The sequence below is a fragment of the Alternaria incomplexa genome (assembly GCF_024043165.1).
Source record: "Alternaria incomplexa strain BMP 0042 chromosome Unknown scaffold_1, whole genome shotgun sequence".
Taxonomy (NCBI): Eukaryota; Fungi; Ascomycota; class Dothideomycetes; order Pleosporales; family Pleosporaceae; genus Alternaria; species Alternaria incomplexa.
In genome coordinates, this window is record NW_026249850.1 from 3772982 (window position 1) to 3790625 (window position 17644).

Sequence of the window (17644 nt, forward strand, 5' to 3'; positions counted from 1 at the left end):
CCTGTCGCGAATGCAGGTGCTTGGTAGTACGGCTGCCAAAAAGTAAGACCGAGATGGACAAGAAGGCGTAGTTAGAGGTGTTGGAAGGAGCGTACGTGTCAAGAAACTGGTGGAAGCAAAAGTAGTTGTGCCTGGAAATTGAGGTACCATAAATCTGCCATGTTCGTCCGCCAGCTCCCGGTTACCCGCCTAGACCGAAAAGGGGGCGAGCTTGGCATATGAGGTCAATCGCACATCAGTTCCGTCACCGGACCAAACGGACCATGTGCGCTCATCAGCAATGAACATTGTGAATTCATTGTTATTGTTTTCACACCATCTGCCTGGCCTTGCTGCTGACCGTAGTCTTCCATGCTCCATGCAGAAGGGCAGTACAACAGCGGGGAAGTCTTCATTGAGAGTCTGCTTGCGTAACGACCTACGAATATGTCTACGTATTCGTCAAGCCTGTTCATGTACTTTTGTATCTCGCTTCATGTACCTTGAGAGGCAATGATTCGATAAATCGTGATCAGAGGTATCATTAAGCTATGTAACCACTCCTGAAACGAACCGCCTACTCCTTGAAGCCCTTGAACGACCCGGTCTTCGCGGCGATCTTCTTCGACTTGGCCTTCTGATGAGCCTGCTTCTCCTTCGCTTTGCCAGTACTGAGACCACGATCCGCCTTGCCCTTCTTCCATACCTTGCCTTCTGATCGGACGTCGTTCATCTCGAGCTTCTTGCGGTCTTTGCCGCTGAGCTTCTTCCCCTTCTTGGCCTTCAGGGCTGCTCCGGCAGACTGGGAAGATCCGTTTAGTGCAGCAGCACCCTTCTCTTTCTCTGCCAACTTGTCCTTCTCGGACTCGAACCATGTGCGCCTTGGCCGAGACTTGATCTCATCTTCGTGCTGGATCAGGTTCTCACCTCGCTTGAGGTCACGTTCTGTGACGCTCATGGCACGCTCTTCTTTCTCTTCGGCGAGGACCTCCTCGATCTCGCCTTCGAGATCCTTGATCTTTTTCATCCACCTGTCGGTTTCTTCTACGGGTACTTGTCGACTGACAACCTTGGCGCCTTGGTCGCGCGAAGCCTTGACGGCCTGCTTGACAACTTTGCGGTCAGGTTCTGCGGCAAGTGTACAGGCACGACCACTTCGTCCTGCACGGGCGGTACGACCAACACGATGCATGTAGATATCGTGACTTTGCGGTGCTTCGTAGTTGATGACTACCGCGACGTTCTTGATATCAAGACCACGCGAGGCGACATCGGTAGCCAATAAGTAGGCGGACTTGCCTGATCGGAAAGCCTCCACGGATTGAATACGCTGTAACTGTTAGTATCGCATCAAACGTCGGGTATGGTTCATTTGCTTACCTGTTCTTGGCTCATGTTACCATGGAGCTCACTAGCCTTGAGCCCACAGAGAGCGAAAACAACGCGCACCCTATGCGCTTCCTTCTTTTGCCTGAAGAAGATGATGACTTTCTCTGTGTAGATCTTTTCGCAGATATACATCAAATACGCAAGCCTCTTATCTTCCTTGCCCTGCCTCAATCGCACAAACTCTTGTGTCAGACCCGCTACAGTGTGCTTCTTTGCATCAACCATCAGACGTACGGGCTTGTCCATACCGATACGGATAAGCTTGTCGACTGAGCTGGTCATGGTAGCGGAGAACAGCATAGTCTGTCGTGATTTCGGAATAGTCGTCAGGATCTCGTTCAGTTGGCTCTCGAAACCCTCTTCGAGCATACGATCGGCTTCATCGAGAACAAGAATCTCGAGATGCTCAACCTGGAAGGCAGCTGTGTTGTGCATGTGATCGATGAAACGACCAGGTGTCGCAATCACAACATCCGGTCGGGTCTTCAGCACAGCCTCTTGGTCGCGCGTTGAGAAACCACCAGCCATCAATGCGAAGGTAATGTCGGTGAAGGAGGCAAGTTTGGTCGCGACGTTGAAGCATTGTACTGCCAATTCACGGGTAGGCATGAAGATGGCGACACGGGTGGTTGGAACCTTCTTTGGTCGGTAGAGCAGACGTTCGAGGATAGGAATGAGGAAAGCGGCCGTTTTACCGGAACCAGTCTCGGCTCCTCCCACGACGTCCTTGCCTTGCATCGCAATCGGAACTGCTTTGTTCTGGATAGGTGTAGGCTCGGTGAAGCCCACAGATGCCAAACCTCGTAGAATGGGTCGTGAAAGTGACATGGCTTGGAAGGAACCAGTACCACCTTTGGCTCCCTTCTTCTTCTTGATCTGCACGCTGTCTTCGGGCGCGAAGAAAGCGGCTGCCTTCTTCGCCTCGACAGCGTCCTCTTCCTCGCTCTGATCTTCATGGTCTGTTTCGGCGCCCTCAAGGTCCATGGGATGTGGTACATGCGGTACTTCTGCTTCTTCGTCTGAGTCGCCCTCCTCTTCGCTTCCACTACCCTCAGCCCCTGAAGCCTCCTCCTCGTCCTCCTGGTCTTCCTCTGAGTCGCTTGCTGCGCCCATGCCGAACCCGTCTTCGGCCATGAGCTCGTCATCCTCCCCGAAACCTTCAAAGTCGCCATTGACAGAAGCCTCGGGCGACTCAGTTTCTATGACTGCCTGTGCGCTCTTCTTGTTTCGTCTCCGCTCGATAATGTCGTCGACATCGACCGCGGTGCCCTTCTTCTGCGACTCCTGCGCTACTGTGCCGTTGTCGTTGCCCCAGCCGTCAAACTCCTCCACGAACCCGGTATCTATGTCGCCGACCGCAAACTCGAAGTCGCTGGCAATGTCGTCGTTCTGTTCGACATCTTCAGTCGGTTCTGGCATCGCGTTGTCATCTTCGATTTCGGGAGCAGGATCGGCTCCTTTCTTTCCCTTCTTCTTGTCCTTCTTCGCCTTCTTCGACGCGACTTCTTTCGGCTTAACGTTGAGATCAGGATCTTCAGTGTATTTCCTCTTCTTTCCAGCGCCAGCTAGTTTGGCCGTTGCTGCAGCCTCGTCGGCACCACCGTCGTCGGATACATCCTCGTGGTCGGAGATGGTGAAAATGAAGTCGTCGTCCTTAGGCGCCATGGTTAATGTGTGACGATACCTCGTGTACTGGGGTAATTGCAGAGATAGTTGAGCGTTCCGCGTTTGCAAGCGTCGCAAAAAAAGTTCGGGCTCGGGGGATCTGTGCTCAGCGCACCCCTGCAGCCTAAAAGTGGGGTCGCTGCAGCCGTCGCGACTGCGAACAGCTTGGATCTCCGAGTCGTGGCAAACATCACTCGGACGTCTACATCATCTCAGATTCTACTCAGTAATCAACATTTAGTGGTGTGTATGCAGCAAGATGCACACAAAATCTAGCCACCAAGATGCTCGCTAGCGCGTTGGTAGCGCGTTGACAGCCTACCAGGCATCAGAGACGTTTGCGACAAACGAACATGGTCCAATGACGACTGACGAAATGCGCCAATAGATGACACCAGGTCTCAGGCTGAATTGAGGCCGCTCTCTCATGTGATATTGTGTAGATTCTGATACGATATTGCTTACTACTTCTGCTAGCCTTATCCAATAGGATATCCAGGTATAGGCTGAGCAACATACCCATCTGTCTGGCTCAAGCGTCCACGGTACCTAGATACCAAATTCCAGATCTCAGGCTACAATCTTCCTTCTAAACGGCTGAGAAGTTTACCGTGAGTCACTGCCTGCCAATTGAAGCCAGGCATCCACAGCGCCTTCCGGTTCCCTACCGCCAACCGACGTCAGCTGCAGCCTCAGCCTGATATATCTAGCCTTGTCAGTCACGCTTGAGGCTCCTTCTATACCACTATTTTCACTCTCGAATCTGCTTTACTTGGTCGCTGAATCACCCACTAATCAACACCGTACCACCACCTCACTGACCACCTCACTCCACCATGCGTCGAGTGCCACGAAGAGCAGCCTCACCCACTCCAACCACCCGAGTCCTCCGCTCGCAAACTAAACAAGCAGCTTCAGAAGCCCACGCCACCAAGGTCACCAAGCCCACCAGGAAGCGTCGCCCACGTGCAGATCCCTGGGCGAAGAAGCGCAAACCAAACCCCAACCCCAGGCCGCGCAAGCCACCGCCCACCCACTTCACATGCCGGATCTGCATCGAAGAGCAACCCACCGATGAGTTCGTCAAATGGGTACCACCGAAGCGCGGCCGCTGGCAGCAACATCTAGACGTCCCCTTCAACTGCATCGCCCACCTAGCCCGGAACCCCAGCAAGCGGAAAATCGACCCCGTCTGCAAGACATGTATCGGCAACTTCCTCTCCGCAAAGATGGACACGCTCGGTGTACGCCAACTCGGCGCCGGCTGTCTAGAACCCGGTTGTACGGAACCCTGGGACCACCACTTCATCCTGCGATACATGCCTGCGGGTGAAGCGCTCGAGAAGTTCAACATGGAAATGCTGGAAGTGTGGAAAGAAACCGCGAGTGCCAAGCCAATGACCTGTCTTTCACCTACATGCACTGCGATCGGTTTGCCAGATGCGACGGCGGCTGGATACCCGCAAGTCGCGTGCAACGACTGTGCTTTCCGGTCTTGCGCCCAGTGTCTTGTTCCGTGGCACAAGGACGTTACGTGTGCGGAGTATGCGGCGAAGCATGTGGATGAGAAGATGAGTGATGCCGAGAAAGAGACGCTCAAGATTATGCAGGGTAAAGATGGAAAGAGGTGTCCGAATTGCCAGTTGGTTATCGAGAAAGATGGTGGCTGTGATAGCATGGTGAGACCCTATCTTGAACTTCTCATATGTTTCACTTTACTAATTCACGGACAGTTCTGCGTTGGATGCCACAAATACTTCAACTGGGCAAGTGCCGCTTCAGCGTTGACTGGCGCTAAGAAAGCCGAAGCTCCTTACATCCGCGACATGCCGTACTGGCTTCACGATGGTATGGTCGTGTGCGAGATGGACGGTATCAATGGACTGGACGGTACTACTGGCGCGGTTGCTGCGGCGACAGACAGCATGGTAGAGGGATGATGTGCGATATTGAACTGGCGAGGTTACGACTGTTATGATTACGAAGGGATCTGCATTATTCACATGTTATGTACTTGCGACATGGGTCCCGGCATGGAGTGGATTGGGTTGGGACATGTGTTGTTAATGTGCAATAAAATTTTATAGAAGAACTTCAGCACAATCACAATCTCTCATACACAACGATGCCATCGATGGATCTGCCAGAGCACTTAGGCCCCAAATGGTGTAGATTTTTGGTTGTACAGAGTTTGCGTATTAGTTACAGAATCCCAGCTCGCAGCCACGAGGTTCCTCTCTTTCCCGGTGTTTGTAAAGCAAATTGATCGCTCCCCCTCGCTCTCTGTGACTCCAAATCGCGCGGACGAATACCACCTGTCCTGCTCGTCGTGAAACGCCCTGTGATGCATTTTGAACGCCAACCAACGCCAACTGCAGAATGGGGGGTTGATGCATTATGGTAAAAGTGGGTGATCAAACCTTCTTGTAGTGTTTTTGTGACTGCGCTCTGCGGCGGTCTTTTCCTACTTTTTTTTCTGGTTTTGTTTGTTAGAGGCCCTCGGATGTACGGATACGCACCTGCACCTGATGCGGCGTCGGATCGCAAGTCCGGAGGCGTCTCTAGTTCGATCGAGAAAGACCTGTGTAATCAGGCAGGCAGGTTGCTAACGAGCCGTACCTTTGTCGGCGCGTGAGGAAGCAGCCGGAACTGAAGAGAAGAAGAATGTCAGAAACCCCAAGAATATCAAGTGAATGATGGAGAGTATAGAAAAAGCGAACATGTGCTAGCTTAGCTGAAAGCGAACTTATGCTGCCGCTGGAGTAGCGACTCCATTGGTAGCCAGTTCGGCCTGTCGACGCTTTGCTGCCGAATGCTCGCTGTCCTGTATTAGCACAATCGTCAGCATAATGGCGTATGGTTACTCTCGGGGCGCGGGTGAGCGTCGAGAGGATTTAGTGAGGCGTGAGTCACGCACGTCAATGCCTGTATCGGCGAAGTGGCGCTTAGCACTTTTCGCGTCCTTCTTCTTCTTGTCTTTGCTAGGCTTCTTTGGTCGGGTCTCTCCTTCGACAAAGACATCATCGGGAAGTGCAGTGCTAGCAAGTTAGCGATTGCCCCAAGTCTTGATGAGCGGTACACTTACTTGCGCGTATGAACCACCTTAACTGACATCACTTTATCATCGTAGAGGTCGGAGTCGGTGATGTAGCTTCTGAATTGGCTCACTGGGTAGGAGATGTCGAGCGACTTGGTAGCATCTACATGCCGAGTTAGCTGTGCCATGTGATGGATAACTTGGATATACGAACCTGGAGGCAAAGTAAGACCAATGTAGAAGGTCGTAGTGTAAATGATATGCTGCTCGCCATTCGCTGGCTCAGTACCCTCAGCGGGAACTTCGGATGCCGGAATCATGTACTCGAGTGAACCCTGCGTAACCTCATGGAACTGATCGTCTTTGCAGCGGTGGAAGCGTTCAAAGTAGTGAATGTACGGGCGGGCGGTGTCTATGCCCGTTTGTCCATCGTCGATGCCTTTGACGATATGACGGATTTTCGACTGTACCAGTCCGGAGAAGGTCGAGTTGGCTTCCTTAGTCCGACTCGCGGCAACGACACTGAGGTAGTATTTGTGGTCTTTGGTAAAGAAGGAGTGGCGCTCGAAGAGTGAATCCCAGTCCTTGGCGCCCGAGAAGATATGCTGTAGGATCTTGTCCGCTCGCCCGAACTCCTCCTTCATGATTCGCAGCGTCGATGGCATCACCGTATGTGTAGCGCACATGGAAGGAAAGGCGGGTGTGATGATGGGCATGAGGTGGGCGCGATCGCCGCCGTAGACCTGGGGATTCCACACCCGGAGACCCAAGTCGCCCTCTTCGATGTGCTTTAGCATAACAGGTCGCGGCCAGGTCCATTTGTACATCAAGCTGAAGAACTTGGAAACGATAGTAGCGCCGTTGGCCATGGGATACAGCTGGCAGATGCGCGCAACCATGATAGCCCACGCAACTCCGCCAGGGTATCCGAAGACTGCACCGTAGATGCCGCGGCGGTTTGACCAAAGTTTGATGGCCCTCAGCGCGTGTCGAAAACTGACCTTTTGCGGCACCGCATCCAAGAGTTCGTTGGTGACTCGTGTGCCGTTCACACTCCGTGTTGCCGACTCGCCGAGACCTTCCAAATCCTTCTTCTCGATCGTCTCCATCGTTCTTGGTATCGACGATCTCTTCGGCAAGGACGCGAATAGCAGGTCTATGCTCACACCGCGATATTCCATCTTGATAATGGGGACAAAGGCATCTTCGACGGGCACGAATTCGGTGATGTCTTCGGCCTTGGACATCTCTCTGAAGGTCGGAGGGAAGTTTTTGAAGAATTCGTCGATGGTCACGAACTTGGGCGCGACAACGAGTGTATCGATATCCGACGTGGGACCGTGGACGCCGAGAGCGTAACTACCGAAGGTGAAGATCTTGCCGCCGGCGGCATCGAGGACAGGCTGCTGCACACCCTTCTGTTTGCCGACGCGACGGACAAACTCTTCGACGACCTTCTGAATGTGATCGATGACCTCCTCCCTGCGAAGATTAGCTTGGCGCGACTACGTGTTCAGGGACTGCCGTACCTCCTGCGGTTGCCCTCGGGAGTCTCGAAGACATTCTCAGTCTTCAGCGTCTCGATGAGTTTGTCGTTTAGCCGGATATCGTGTTCAGTCGGCGCGGCCTCTGATATGGCGCTGGTGACTCCAAACTGTCGGGTGGGCTTCTTCTGGCCGTCCATGGTGAAGGGTGAGAGAATCGGGGTTGAAAGAGTCGCGCGACTTCGGGGGTGCTGCGGCGAGCTGGCGCGGAAGAAGTCGCAGTCGGGCGCGTGTCGGGGTGGATTGTCGTGAGAGACGGCTGGGAAATGAGTGTAATAAGAGATTCAGCGCTCCCACATGGCGACGCGACCTTTCCCGAGTTGAAGTCTGGAAAGTGAATGCACAGCAATCAGAAGTCGAGGATGCATCCGTCTTTCGAGCAGCCCGTTGCCAAGCCGCTAGTGCGCCACTGTGGCTCAACCTGGAAGCGGCGGCATTACTGTCCAGCTGTTAGCACGAATAGTAAGATGTCTCAGCACCGCGTTAGCAAAGCATAGCAAGGGAACTACATACTAGTAATAAGTTAGCAAGATATCTTGAGAGCTATTCGTGGCGACTACTTTACCCTCCGTCGCCATCGCAACATTGGCAAATCTTGCAAACTCAACATCATCACCGTCGCCTTCTGAGGCTCGCGGACAAGGCGAAGGCTCGCAATCATTTCTGAAGCCAGAAATACGTGCCCGTATTGGAAGAGTCGTTCAAGAAATACAACCATTTCACATACAGCTCTGGGCGGATCCACCCGGGTTCGTCTGCCACGAAGGGGACAGTAAAACTGTTTGGTTACCTGTTACTACAGAAAAGGTTCAACAGCTCCAAGCAGCTCTGCAAGAGGAGTTCGCTGAAGTAAATGCAGATCGGCGGGGTTTCTTCCCTTACCTTACTGTAGGGCAGGTGAACAGTATATTCGGAATGGAAAGACTTCGCACACTGGTCACAAAGAGAATAGCGGAACATCTGGATCACAACCCAGACGAGAAAGCCAAGTCTGTAGCTTTGGATTGGCATGTTGATCAAGTATGTGTTATTGAACGCAAGACCAAGTACGATCGTTTCAAGATAGTCGAGACTATCAAGCTAGGAGAGCAGTAGCATCGTTTGCGAGATCAGTTCTTCGAAAAGAATTCCCGCATTTGGTTATCCAGCCATTTCACGTCTTCGGTCGACTGCCCTGGTCCGCCGGCCCTAAGTTGCTTGTCAGCTTCAAGTGTTCTATACATCCGGAAATACAAGCCTACCAGTGGCCCCAGATAGATGGAAAAACCTTCAATGTTCCCACGCCTGGCTTCATGTTCTGAACCTCAATTTCTGAATCTTCTGGTGGGAAATACAGATCTGTCTTCGCTGGCAGGACAAGCGTCTTCGCTTTGATACCCTTCATCGCTTTCTCAAAATCGCCATTATACGGTTCTTGCTGCGAGCAGTCACCAGCCTGCCATGTATGCGCCATGACCAGCATATTCTCTGGGTCTTTCGAGAGTGCCCAAGCTTCCCAGAAGTTGACAAGAAAGTCGTCCAGATTCTTGAATCCAAGTGTGGGTGCTGTCTCATACAGCTTCTCACGATAGAATGCTTGTGAAAAGCCCCAGCCAGCATAAACGCGTCCAAGAGCCTTCAATCCGACCTCTCGGTTCGAGGATGCGAATTGCTCTGTCTTGCCTTGAGCAGCTAGAAGACTCGGCTTCGCAACTCCTGCTGAACTTGTTCCTATGGCAGCGTACAAGGCGCTCTTGACGCCTTCTAGGAAGACCTGGTTATGCAAGCTCGTCTTTGCACTTCCACAGAACGGTACCGCGAGGTCCATAAAGTCGGGGAACTGCGTAGCCCACTGGTACGTCTGTCCTGCACCCATGGACCAACCAAGGACTGCACGAGCATGCTTTATACCAAGATGTTTAGTGACGAGCTCATGCTGCGCTCTCACGTTGTCGTAAAACAGCACTTCTGGAAACGGGCGCAAATCGGGCATGTTGGATGGCGAAGACGACTGGCCGTTGCCGAATAAAGCAGGCATGATGATGTAGTATTCAGAAGGGTTGAGGGTCTTGTCTGAGCCCGTGAGCCAGATATTGTCGGAGATCGCTACATCATCGCATTAGCAGCTGTTCAGTAATGCTTAATTGGGGCTGCACATACTCCCTGAATACCATGTTGGATATATGATCGCAGGTAGCGATGGGTCACCTAATGTCTTGTAGGCGATGAAAGCGTCTGGAATCTCTCCACCCGACTTGAGCTTGAAGTTGCCCAACTTGTAGGTTTGGTAATCATCGCTTGTAGACATGCTCGTATCTAGAAAGAAGGGATATAATGTTATTTTAGGCAACTATAGGAGCGAAGGTCCGTTGATCACTATCCAGAGACATGCACAAGCACGCTGCCTATCTATCATCACCATGCCCCTCAGTTCCAGCTTCCGTGGTAGACCCTGCCACTAAGCTCTGGCGTGGTTATCGTTCGTGGCGGGGTAGCTGAGAGACATGGTGGGGTACATGACGTTGACAAACCCGTCCCTTGCGGCAAATCGCCGTGTGTACCCGACGGAATGGCCATGGCCAAACCTTCTATACAGGCCAGAAACATATATCTTCTAGCAGCCTCAATGCAAATAGAACTTCTTGGTTCCAAGCGGCCTAACCAAGATTCCTACGATGGCGGCTCAAAAAGCCTCGGTGGGCATTCCGCGGCCGCCCCTTGTGCAATTGCAGGCTCGGAATTATATCCGCTATTTGCCGTAGAGCACTTTTTTGCGCGATTGATCATCTTTTACTAAACGGCAGTTGCACCCATACCTAGGTATCGATATAAAAACATCGTTCCCGTGATCACCACTACAGCACAATTCGTTCACCAACACTTCTTCCCCCAAGTCACAACACCCAAACTACAGATCTCATCATGGCAACCGGACGAGCAGACGCCGAAAAGGAGATAAAACGCAACCCCCACGGCGACTTCAAAGCAGTCGAAGCCTCGCGCCCACCCTTCGACACAAGCTCCTCCTTCCACTACACGCAAACCCCGAAACCCAACTGGCAACCCGGCTCCGGTCCCAACGAGCCCTCCAGCTTGCAAAAGGCGCACCGCTCCATCAACCCCTACGAAGAAGGCCGACCCGTAGTACACAACTACAAGCTGCTCATCTCCGCCATTGTCCCCCGCCCAATCGGTTTCGTCTCAACAATCAGCGCAGATGGAAAAAGCACGAACCTCGCTCCGTTCAGCTACTTCAACCTCGTGAACCACGACCCACCAATGTTCGTGCTGGGATTTGCAGGCGGCATGGACAAGGCTAAGGACACGCTCAAAAACCTGGTTGATACCAAGGAAGCTGTTATCAACATCATCACGGAGGAGTACATCGAGGCGGCGAATTACACGAGCATCAATGCGCCCGCTGATGTGAGTGAATGGGCGTTTACCGGGCTGCATGCCGAGAAGAGTAAGTTTGTCAAGCCGGATCGTGTCAAGGAGGCTGTGTTTAGTATTGAGGGAAAGCTGGTGAACACGGTGGAGTGGACAAGTAAGAATCCTGCTACGCCGGATAAGAAGACGGGTGTTACTGCGTTTGTGGAAGGTGTCAACTTTTGGGTTAGGGAGGATGCTGTTGATGAGCAGGGTGTGCTTGTTGATCCAGCTGTAAGTTACCAGTGTGAAGATTGTGGGAGTTGGAAGGTTGCTAATGCTGGACACAGGTTCTCAAGCCGATATCTAGGTTGGGCGGTATTACGTATGCGAGGTCGACACAGGCGTTTGAGCTGCCGAGACCGGATTACGAGGAGGTTACTAAGGATCCTGAGGTTGCGAAGTTGGCGAAGCCGAAGGGTGAAGGTCAATAGGGAGTCTTGTCGAGGCTGCAGGGCAATAGACGTGTACTGTGTGCATGGAAAGAGGGGGGCGCAGAGATCTCAAGGTATAGACGAGTAAATACATGGTCAATACAAGAAGAAATCACTCAATGGGAAGAGCGTCCTGTCGTTCGCAACTCATAACTGTGCAGAAAAGAAGCAGAGGTATCATAACTAAAACTCGTCTACAAATTCGGATGTCGTTCCGCTTCATGCGGCAACCTCATCCCTAGCCAAGGGCAGCCCAATGAAGAAATTTAAACGACCTGCCCTGTAAATCCTACTCCTCTAATCCAACTTCAACCTTTCGTCCCAACGCTTACAAGGCCATGACACCGGCGAACGCGGCAGCAAAACCAGCGCCCATCACGCCAACGACGTTGGCCATGGCGGCACCGGTTCCGGTCGCAGATGCACTCGCACCTGTCGCGGACGCACCACTGGCACCCGCTCCAGTAGTAGTAGCAAGAGTGCCGTTCTCGCCGAGGATAGCCTGGTTGACCAGCCTCTGAACCTCTTGGTTGTACTTGTCGTAGTAGCTCTTCACATCGCTGGGAAGCGCGCTGTACCAGGCCGGTGTCTCAGAGAGGGTCTCGAGCGCACCGACTTCGGTGACGCCGCTAGGAATCGAGTATGAAGCGGTAGCAACGAAGGATTTGAGACCATCGTGAGCGGATTTGGCGGCAGCAAGGTTGGAGGCTTGCGTGAGGGATGCGAGGCCCGTCTCGACTACGTTCAACACGGACGAAGCGTAACCGTCGATCTTAATATCGTGGATCAGCATTGATTACATAAGGTAATGGGTGGATAGACTGGAACATACATCGGTGAGAATGTTGAGGTTGGTGGGGAACGGTGTGGTGATGATAGCGAATTCTGCGACAGCAGTGCCAGCAACGGCAGTAAGGAGAGCGAGGTTCTTGAACTGCATCGTGCCGGTAATTGCGAAAGTTGTGGAGAACGTTGGTAAAGAACAGGTGAACAGTGCCGTCTAAAGTTGAAACTAAGATCGAAGGATGACAGAAATAACGATTGACAAGAAGCAAGAGCGAGGACCTAGGAGCAACAAAACGCGTGGGAGAGCAGGCAGCATCCACTTTATGTATACCTCAATTTGTGCATCAACACCCGAACGCGTATACTCCGCCACGAAACTCGGCTCCAGCGCATGGGTAATAATGTCGTGTCAGCCCGTCATCTTCGCTGTTCTTGCGCCATGCGTGGTATTTTTGTTTTTAGTAACGAAAACCGTTGAGCGCCTTGCAGGTAAGCTGAAGATCTGTCAAACGGTGCCCCCAACATGATCGTCAGGTCAACGCAAACCATCAATCGGGGGACCCACAGCAAAAGATCAACGACACGCGTTCGATGTGCAAACTGCAATGAGGGCCACAATCTCAGGGTGTTTCGGATGATATTCAGGGGGCGGTTATCTTGGATTCGGTGCGAGGATGTTTGGGACGGCCTGGGCCTCGTTTAGAGTGGGTTGCATTAGGGCCCACTTTTGGCCCGAACAAGCTTTTTCCCTCAATCGTCCCAATGAGCTGACAGCGAGGCCTCCCACTAGATCTATAAATACGCTCAACACAATTTCACAGCCTCGATATTCGAGGCGACGATTTCTCACTTCGTCTAATCGACCTCTCGTACAGCTGTCGTGGTTGTGATGCCTTCACCGCTGGACTTCTTTCCTGTGGTTTCGTGTTCTTCGCTGGAAGAAATGCTCTCGGCCTGCGCGCTGTGAGGGGGGCTGCTCTTGCTCTCTTTCCACCCTAGGAACCCGAAACCGATGATGACGACGAGCCAGTATAGGTTGTAGGAGATGACGGAGCCGTAGGTCGCGCTGTTTTGCCAGCCGAAAAGAGAGTTGAAGATACCCCAACTGAGCCGATGTTGTCAGCGAGAGAACATCTGAATGAGAGTATATCTACTTACCCGCCATCGCCGTTTTCCAATGGTGAGCAGCACTGTCATCGCAGTCATTATAAGAAGTTCGGCTTCTGTCACAATAAAGACCTACGTTTACGTGCCACACGCTCTTCCTGATATCGTAGCTACCAGGACCGGCACCGGCTTCTGCAGCACCCTCGCCAGCAAGCTTCACCCAGGCGTTCTGTTCGAGGTTCCAGACACCTTTGGAGAACAGACCTGCTGCAACCAGGTAAAGGAAGCACGTCGAGATGACGAGGAAGATTTGTAGAGAAGTCTTGTTGCCGCCCTTGTAGATGAGGAATCCGACCAAGGCGCCCGCACCGAGACCGCAGAGTACGGCGAGAGGGAAGCTGGTCGCTGGCGCACCGAGTCCGACACCTGCGATGAATCTGGTGGATTGTTCAGCTCTGCGATGCAGGGGCAAGACGTATGTAACTTACAGCACTGCTTCAATGCCTTCGCGAAGTACAGTAACGAAAGGCAGGATGAACATGGCGTACTTTTCCGACCATCGCTTCAACCTACCCTTAATGGGTAGTTTCGAATCCTTTTGCTCCAGTACTTTGGAAATCTTCACACGCCATTTGTCTTGAAGCTTGCTGACGCGGAGCAGGGCAGCTCCCATCATAGTGATGATGACACTTGCGAGGATTGCGAAGGCGCCTTCCCAAATGTTCTCTGCAGCTTCGAAGGCATTGCGTCCAGCAGTGTAGAAGGTGCCAATGACGCCGGCGCAGATGACCAAGCAGATCAGAACACCCGCCCCGACGCCATACCAGACCTGGCGTACGAGTCGTTTGTGGACTGTCGCGTCATGTTCAGGGCCGAGGGTTTGCTTGAGGAAGGCGAGGAGCACAGAGACGATGATGCTGGTTTCCAGACATTCGCGGAAGCAAATGAAGAAGACTTGATCAGCGTTAGCAATGATGGCATGGTGTGCACCACAAAGTGGAAACCGATTGTCCTCGCATACATACCTGGCACAGCAAAGACGTTCGGCATGTTGAGGGACCTTGGAACTGTCAAAGTTGCGTGGTTTAGTATCCTCACTGGGTATTTGATAAAGAACAGAGGACGGATCTAATCAGATGGGTGGACATGCAGCGACTCCCGAAGCTGAGGGTGGCTAACACGCGCCTGCCGTTCGTGTCGATAGCGTTAGACAAGAGCCGAAGTTCGGGCATGCACGACGACCCTGCCTCTTAATTTGAGTTTCTCCCGGTATCACGACGGACCGATCATGCTTCAGCTTTGTGCTGCGTCGGCTGCGACTCCGACTGCGATATCTCTGGTTGTCATCTTCTGGCGTTAGACAACTACACCCAGCCTCAGTCCCATTTCTCCGCTCTGTTTCCGACGACAGATGCTCCAACACCCTCTCAAACCTCCGAGTTATCTGATCGGCACCTTCACATGCCCAGCACGCCAAATCCAATCAAGACTTCGTGGCGCGGACTAGCGCAGGCTTATTGGTCCTTCGGCGCCGTCGCTTACCCCAGACCCTGGCCGATCGAGGTCCAGATTATCAGATGGACCGATAACACCCGGTGAATGTCACCCCACAGCAAATCAACCTCGACAAACTCGCTAGTCGTTACCCAAGACGTGGAAAATTCAATCTGATACTGGGATGATCAAACACGTCAGACCGAGGTAAGTCTAGTTCGTGAGGGAAAAACGCAGAAGCCCCGCTTTGCGACACTTTGTGGCCGCCTTCAGACCGTCGAGAACATGGGCTCATGATCTGATAACTCGGCGCCGAAGCATGGGGGCTTGAGGTGGTGGAGGCTAAATGCTGAGAGAGTCTTATCTGATCTCCGCACGTCGGATCTTACGTCCTACGTCTGACGAGAGTGTTCTTGCATCGGCACTAACGTGGGTGTAGCACATGAACTTCCTTAGTACAGTCGTACTCACAGGAGCCTGATCATCAGCGACGAGGTCTGACTGCATCTGATTCTGAGCACTCGCTTCGTGCGCCATCATGGCACTCTCACTATCGAGCCTCCTCCTTCCGCTCTCCCTACTACTACCAGTCGCTACCTGCGCGACCGTCACATATGACTTCGACATAGCATGGACTTATGCGAACCCCGATGGGCAGGAAACGCGCCCGGTTATTGGCATCAATGGCCAATGGCCTTTACCACCCATCGTAGTCACGAAAGGCGATCAGGTCATCGTCAACGCAAAGAACTCTCTAGGAAATGAGTCGACGAGTCTGCACTTTCATGGCTTGTACATGAATGGCACTACGCATATGGACGGCCCTGTTGCTGTAACCCAATGCGGCATCCCTCCAGGCAGCTCCTTCACATACAACTTTACCGTGAGTTGCGCAGTCACTGATGGATAGTCATTGCAGTCTTTAACCTAACTAGGTCGACCAACCCGGCACATATTGGTACCACAGCCATGAGCGCGGCCAATACCCAGATGGTCTTCGAGGCCCTTTGATAGTGCACGACCCCGAAGACCCATTCAAAGATCTCTATGACGAAGAAGTCGTCATAACACTTTCTGATTGGTACCACGATCTCATGCACAATCTCTTGGGCGAATTCATCAACATCGCCAATCCTTCTGGCGCGGAGCCCGTACCTCAAGCCGCATTGCTCAATGACACTCAAAACTTGACTGTCGCCATTCAGCCAGGAAAGACGTATCTCTTCCGCTTAGTCAACATGGGTGCGTTCGCTGCCCAGTACGTCTGGTTCGAGGATCATACCATGCGCGTTGTCGAGGTCGATGGCGTGTATACGGAACCCATGGAGGCAGATATGATCTACCTGACCGCAGCACAGCGGTACAGTGTTCTCGTCACTGCCAAGAACGACACCAATTCCAACTTCGCTTTCGTAGGAAGCATGGACCAGGACCTGTTCGATGCTATACCCGATGGGCTGAATCCCAATGTCACGGGATGGCTTGTCTATGATGATAAAAAGGACATGCCTGCCGCAAAAGAGATATCAGCATTTGAGCCTTTTGATGATTTCGCTTTGGTACCGCACGATAAGGAAGAGCTGTTTGATCATGTTGATCGTTCCATCACCTTGGACTTGAAGATGGATAACCTCGATGACGGCGCGAATTAGTGAGTTGCCGATATCCTGTCTCATGTTTATATTTGAACTACTAGGAACTAACATGTGACAGCGCTTTCTTCAACGACGTAACCTACGTCAGTCCCAAAGTACCCACGTTATACACCGTCCTCTCCACCGGCCCCAACGCAACCAACCCCACCATCTACGGCAGCAACACGAACGCGTTCGTACTTGCTCAGAACGAAGTTGTGGAAATTGTGCTAAACAATGATGACCCTGGAAAGTGCGTATATCCCTCTCATGTTCGCATCGTTCGCTCTCTACGCCAATGTCGAAATGTAGATAATGCATTCATACTAACACTCATTCCCAGACACCCCTTCCACCTCCACGGCCACGCCTTCCAAGTCGTAACCCGCAGCGGCGACGACGCAGGCTTCTACGACCCCACCAACACAACAACACCCCCTTCAACACCCATGCGACGCGACACCGTCCTCGTCCGACCAAACGGACACATCGTTTTGCGTTTCCGATCTGATAACCCTGGTAAGCACTCACTCCCACGCACCAAACCCAACATTCCCATCACAACGTTATCTCTGCACGATCCTACTCTTTCACCTACTGACATCCCCCCCAAGGCGTCTGGCTCTTCCACTGCCACATAGAATGGCACGTAGCCTCCGGGCTAACCGCCACAATGATCGAAGCCCCGCTCGCCGTCCAAGCCCAACTCTCCCCTTCTTCCTCCAACGCTAACGCTATTCCGCAATCGCACTGGGACGTATGTGAAACGGGGCATGTACCCACGCAGGGTAATGCAGCGGGGAACACGGTTGATTACGAGGATCTGAGCGGTGAGAATAGGAGTCCGGGGAGGTTACCGGAGGGTTTCACGGCGAGGGGGATTGTGGCGTTGGTGTTTAGTTGTTTGAGTGCGTTTGGCGGGATGGGCGTGATTGGGTGGTATGGGTTGAAGCCTATTCAGGGGTGAGATGGGAGGGGAGGGGTGGGATAAGATGAGAGTGGATTTGAGGGAGATGTGATACCAAACAGATGGGCGTGGATATGATAGATAGCATGCGTTTAGCTTAAAGATGTTGTAGGGCAACGAAGTCTCACTGACGCGACATACTCTCACACAGCGTTAATAGATGACACTCAGGGAAGGAAGTGAGCAATTGAGTCTGTTTT

The 17644-nt window shown here is 52.5% G+C and overlaps 8 protein-coding genes across 8 annotated transcripts; 3 read left to right on the forward strand and 5 right to left on the reverse strand.

The window, feature by feature from the left end:
* Positions 1-556: 556 nt before the first annotated feature.
* On the reverse strand, positions 557-3033 carry DRS1 (nucleolar DEAD-box protein required for synthesis of 60S ribosomal subunit; the record flags this gene model as incomplete). Its single annotated transcript, XM_051430925.1, has 2 exons — positions 557-1309; positions 1360-3033. The coding sequence occupies 2 exons, from the start codon at positions 3031-3033 to the stop codon at positions 557-559; spliced, it is 2427 nt and encodes an 808-aa protein (XP_051296412.1).
* An 836-nt stretch (positions 3034-3869) lies between these two features.
* On the forward strand, positions 3870-4973 carry J4E90_001338 (uncharacterized protein; the record flags this gene model as incomplete). The annotated part of the gene is made up of 1 exon (XM_051430926.1): positions 3870-4973. The coding sequence occupies one exon, from the start codon at positions 3870-3872 to the stop codon at positions 4971-4973; it is 1104 nt and encodes a 367-aa protein (XP_051296413.1).
* Positions 4974-5893: 920 nt separating this feature from the next.
* J4E90_001339 (uncharacterized protein) lies at positions 5894-7754 on the reverse strand (the record flags this gene model as incomplete). The annotated part of the gene is made up of 4 exons (XM_051430927.1): positions 5894-6071; positions 6119-6233; positions 6285-7552; positions 7600-7754. The coding sequence occupies 4 exons, from the start codon at positions 7752-7754 to the stop codon at positions 5894-5896; spliced, it is 1716 nt and encodes a 571-aa protein (XP_051296414.1).
* A 969-nt stretch (positions 7755-8723) lies between these two features.
* J4E90_001340 (uncharacterized protein) lies at positions 8724-9901 on the reverse strand (the record flags this gene model as incomplete). Its single annotated transcript, XM_051430928.1, has 3 exons — positions 8724-8802; positions 8856-9699; positions 9754-9901. The coding sequence occupies 3 exons, from the start codon at positions 9899-9901 to the stop codon at positions 8724-8726; spliced, it is 1071 nt and encodes a 356-aa protein (XP_051296415.1).
* Positions 9902-10515: 614 nt separating this feature from the next.
* J4E90_001341 (uncharacterized protein) lies at positions 10516-11456 on the forward strand (the record flags this gene model as incomplete). Its single annotated transcript, XM_051430929.1, has 2 exons — positions 10516-11256; positions 11313-11456. The coding sequence occupies 2 exons, from the start codon at positions 10516-10518 to the stop codon at positions 11454-11456; spliced, it is 885 nt and encodes a 294-aa protein (XP_051296416.1).
* Positions 11457-11784: 328 nt separating this feature from the next.
* J4E90_001342 (uncharacterized protein) lies at positions 11785-12396 on the reverse strand (the record flags this gene model as incomplete). Its single annotated transcript, XM_051430930.1, has 2 exons — positions 11785-12228; positions 12289-12396. The coding sequence occupies 2 exons, from the start codon at positions 12394-12396 to the stop codon at positions 11785-11787; spliced, it is 552 nt and encodes a 183-aa protein (XP_051296417.1).
* A 701-nt stretch (positions 12397-13097) lies between these two features.
* Positions 13098-14399, reverse strand: J4E90_001343 (uncharacterized protein; the record flags this gene model as incomplete). Its single annotated transcript, XM_051430931.1, has 5 exons — positions 13098-13347; positions 13401-13432; positions 13486-13786; positions 13838-14303; positions 14375-14399. The coding sequence occupies 5 exons, from the start codon at positions 14397-14399 to the stop codon at positions 13098-13100; spliced, it is 1074 nt and encodes a 357-aa protein (XP_051296418.1).
* A 982-nt stretch (positions 14400-15381) lies between these two features.
* J4E90_001344 (uncharacterized protein) lies at positions 15382-17118 on the forward strand (the record flags this gene model as incomplete). The annotated part of the gene is made up of 4 exons (XM_051430932.1): positions 15382-15726; positions 15779-16494; positions 16557-16730; positions 16821-17118. The coding sequence occupies 4 exons, from the start codon at positions 15382-15384 to the stop codon at positions 17116-17118; spliced, it is 1533 nt and encodes a 510-aa protein (XP_051296419.1).
* Positions 17119-17644: the final 526 nt, after the last annotated feature.